The following is a 2,502-nucleotide window of genomic DNA, read 5'->3' as shown; positions in this document are numbered from 1 at the left end:
AGTGACGTTAATGCAGTTTAGCCAGTGAAAATATTTCCGTGCTATTTTGTAGTAATGTAAATAGAGACTTCTCCGAGGTTGTCTGTGGTCTGATGCAAGCCTGTGTCCTGCCTGAGGGTGAGCGAGGCCTTTGGTCGCACTGCTGACTAGGGCTGGTGTCACTGCTGTCTGCACCCGGCTGACTGCGGGCCCTACTGGCCACCGCAGCTTCGGCGCCGGCCTGCCTGGCCCAGGCTCGCTCCGTGTCCTGCCTGTCGCCGTGTAACCTGCGCTGTCCTCGCAGTTCCCAGAGCTCCTGTTTGAAGAGGAGACTGAGCAGTGTGCCGACCTGTGCCTCCGGCTGCTCCGGCACTGCAGCAGCAGCGTGGGCACCATCCGCTCCCACGCCAGCGCCTCGCTGTACCTGCTCATGCGGCAGAACTTCGAGATCGGCAACGTGAGTACCGAGTGCGGCCGGGCTCCGGCCCCTCGAGGAGGATGGCCCGCACACACAGTGGTCACATTTTCTTGGGGGGTTCTGTGCGTTTAGAGTCTGATCTTGTATTGTCTTGGCGCTGTTCATTGATCTTACAAAAGTCCAAATCTCTAACCTTGCTTCCTGTAGGAAAAAGTATATGTAGTATTCATTATGCTACATAACTAATGTGCCTGGTAATGCAGGCTTAGAGTAGATGTGTGCTGGGCAATTTTAATTATCAGCAAGTAAAAAGTAATAAAATTAAGTTTATTTTTTATAAAATTAAGTTTAAATGTAGTAATATTGCGTGATATGTCCCAGCCTTGAAAATTATTTTTACTTTACTTTTTTGTTAAATACTACATTTGTGTTGTGTTTTTATCTTTTTGGCTCACATTTTTAATACCATTATTTTTATTATATAAGTATTTAAGACCACAAATTCTCCACCGAGCATTACTCTTGATATGTCTGGCTGGTTCTAATATACAATAAATTTGTAATTTTGATTTGTATTTTCTTTTGGCCTTTTTGTTTCCAAGTTCTTATTATTTATTTATTTATTTTCATGTATTTAGTACAGGGTCTACAGGGTCTCGCTGCACAGATCAGACTTGTAGTGATCCTCCTGCTTTTAGCCCCCCAGGAGCTGGGATTGCAGCGGGTACCACCACACCCAGTCTCATTCACTGTCTCAGCACGCCCTGGGGGCCAGGCCAACATGGCACCCTGGAGATCGAACCCCCAGCCCCTTGGTCTGCATGAGCAGGTGCTTTAACCTGCTGAGCTATCTGGCCGGCCCTGTTTCCAAGTTTTGCTGTTGATTTAGTTGCCTGCTCTGTAATTGTACAATGTGGGTATGTGGATGCACCACTCCTCTCATTTGTTGCTGCTGATATATCTGCTTGCGTGTGCCTAGCATATGCCCGTTTAGTGAGCTTGTCACAGCACCTAAGAAAGAAGAGGCATTTCTGTTTTCAGAGCATTGAGATGAACATCTACCCAACAGATATACCTTATTTATTACATTATTCTGCTTTTCTACCCACATTTGGTTTTTGGTTCACTTAGTGGATTGATAGGAGTTTAAAACCTATACACAGGAGCCAGGAAAATGGCTCAGTGGAATAAGCGCTTCCCTGGCAAGCGCAAGGGCTAAGTTCAAGCCCCGGTTCCAAAAAAAACTCTGCACAAAAAATAAGTACATAAATAAAAATAAAACCTATACACGTGCCTCCTTTTTTCTTTTTTAGCTCTTATTTGATATATTTCTATTGATAACAATTGAATTGTAAAACTTTCTTGGTTTGATTCAACACTGATCTTTTTGGCCCAAATTCCATCTTGTGTGTAAAGATTTTAACTTCTGCTTTCTTCTTAATTTGAATATGCTTCATTTACTTTTGCCTCTTTATTTTTACTGTATTTTAGGTGGACTTCTCATATGTGTCATGCAGCTGAGTTTTGCTTTATAATGCAGTCTCTTCTCTGAATTAGACTTTTTCATATTTGTCATTACAGTAGATAGATAGAGCGTTCTTTTCAGCCGCATTGCCTTCCTGTTTATTTTCCTCATCAGTATTAGTGAGCAACACTGACATTTGAGTTCATGGAAGTTGAAGAACAAAACGAATGCAGAGGGGGCCGGGGAGATGGCTCAATAGAATAAGCACAGGCCTGAGTTCAATCCCCGGTACCACCAAAAAAAAAAAAAAAAAAGAATGCAGAACCAGTGTTACACAGTCTAATACTCCCATGCATTAGGCATGTTATATTATGTGTCTTTCCTGTTTAAAAAATGTTTTAAAACTGGTGTTACAAAAGCAGTGCAGAGATAGAAGGCAGCGTGGAGGACTTTCTATAGCTGTGTGGTCTCAGAGTCACACCAGGAGGCTGGCATCTGCTGGCTCCGTTGTGGAGTTACTTCTCAGCGCTTTTGTGTGTTGCTTGTGCTTTTTAAAAAAATGTCTCTAGGAGAGCTGGGGAGGTGGCTCAATAGGATAAGCACTTCCCTGGCAAGCACAAGGGCCTGAGTTCAATCCTTG

The 2,502-nt window shown here is 43.5% G+C and overlaps 1 protein-coding gene across 7 annotated transcripts in view; it reads left to right on the top strand.

The window, feature by feature from the left end:
* Dock7 (dedicator of cytokinesis 7) overlaps positions 1-2,502 on the top strand; it is a 246,024-nt gene that overhangs the window by 194,203 nt on the left and 49,319 nt on the right. For all 7 annotated transcript variants that reach the window (XM_023718310.1, XM_023718311.1, XM_023718308.1 and 4 more), the window contains one exon: positions 284-436. In XM_023718310.1, coding sequence (XP_023574078.1) covers positions 284-436 — 153 coding nt within the window. The remainder of the gene's footprint in view (positions 1-283; positions 437-2,502) is intronic.

This window comes from Octodon degus, unplaced genomic scaffold (assembly GCF_000260255.1).
Source record: "Octodon degus isolate 3935 unplaced genomic scaffold, OctDeg1.0 scaffold00057, whole genome shotgun sequence".
Taxonomy (NCBI): domain Eukaryota; kingdom Metazoa; phylum Chordata; class Mammalia; order Rodentia; family Octodontidae; genus Octodon; species Octodon degus.
This window is presented reverse-complemented; position numbering and strand designations above follow the sequence as displayed.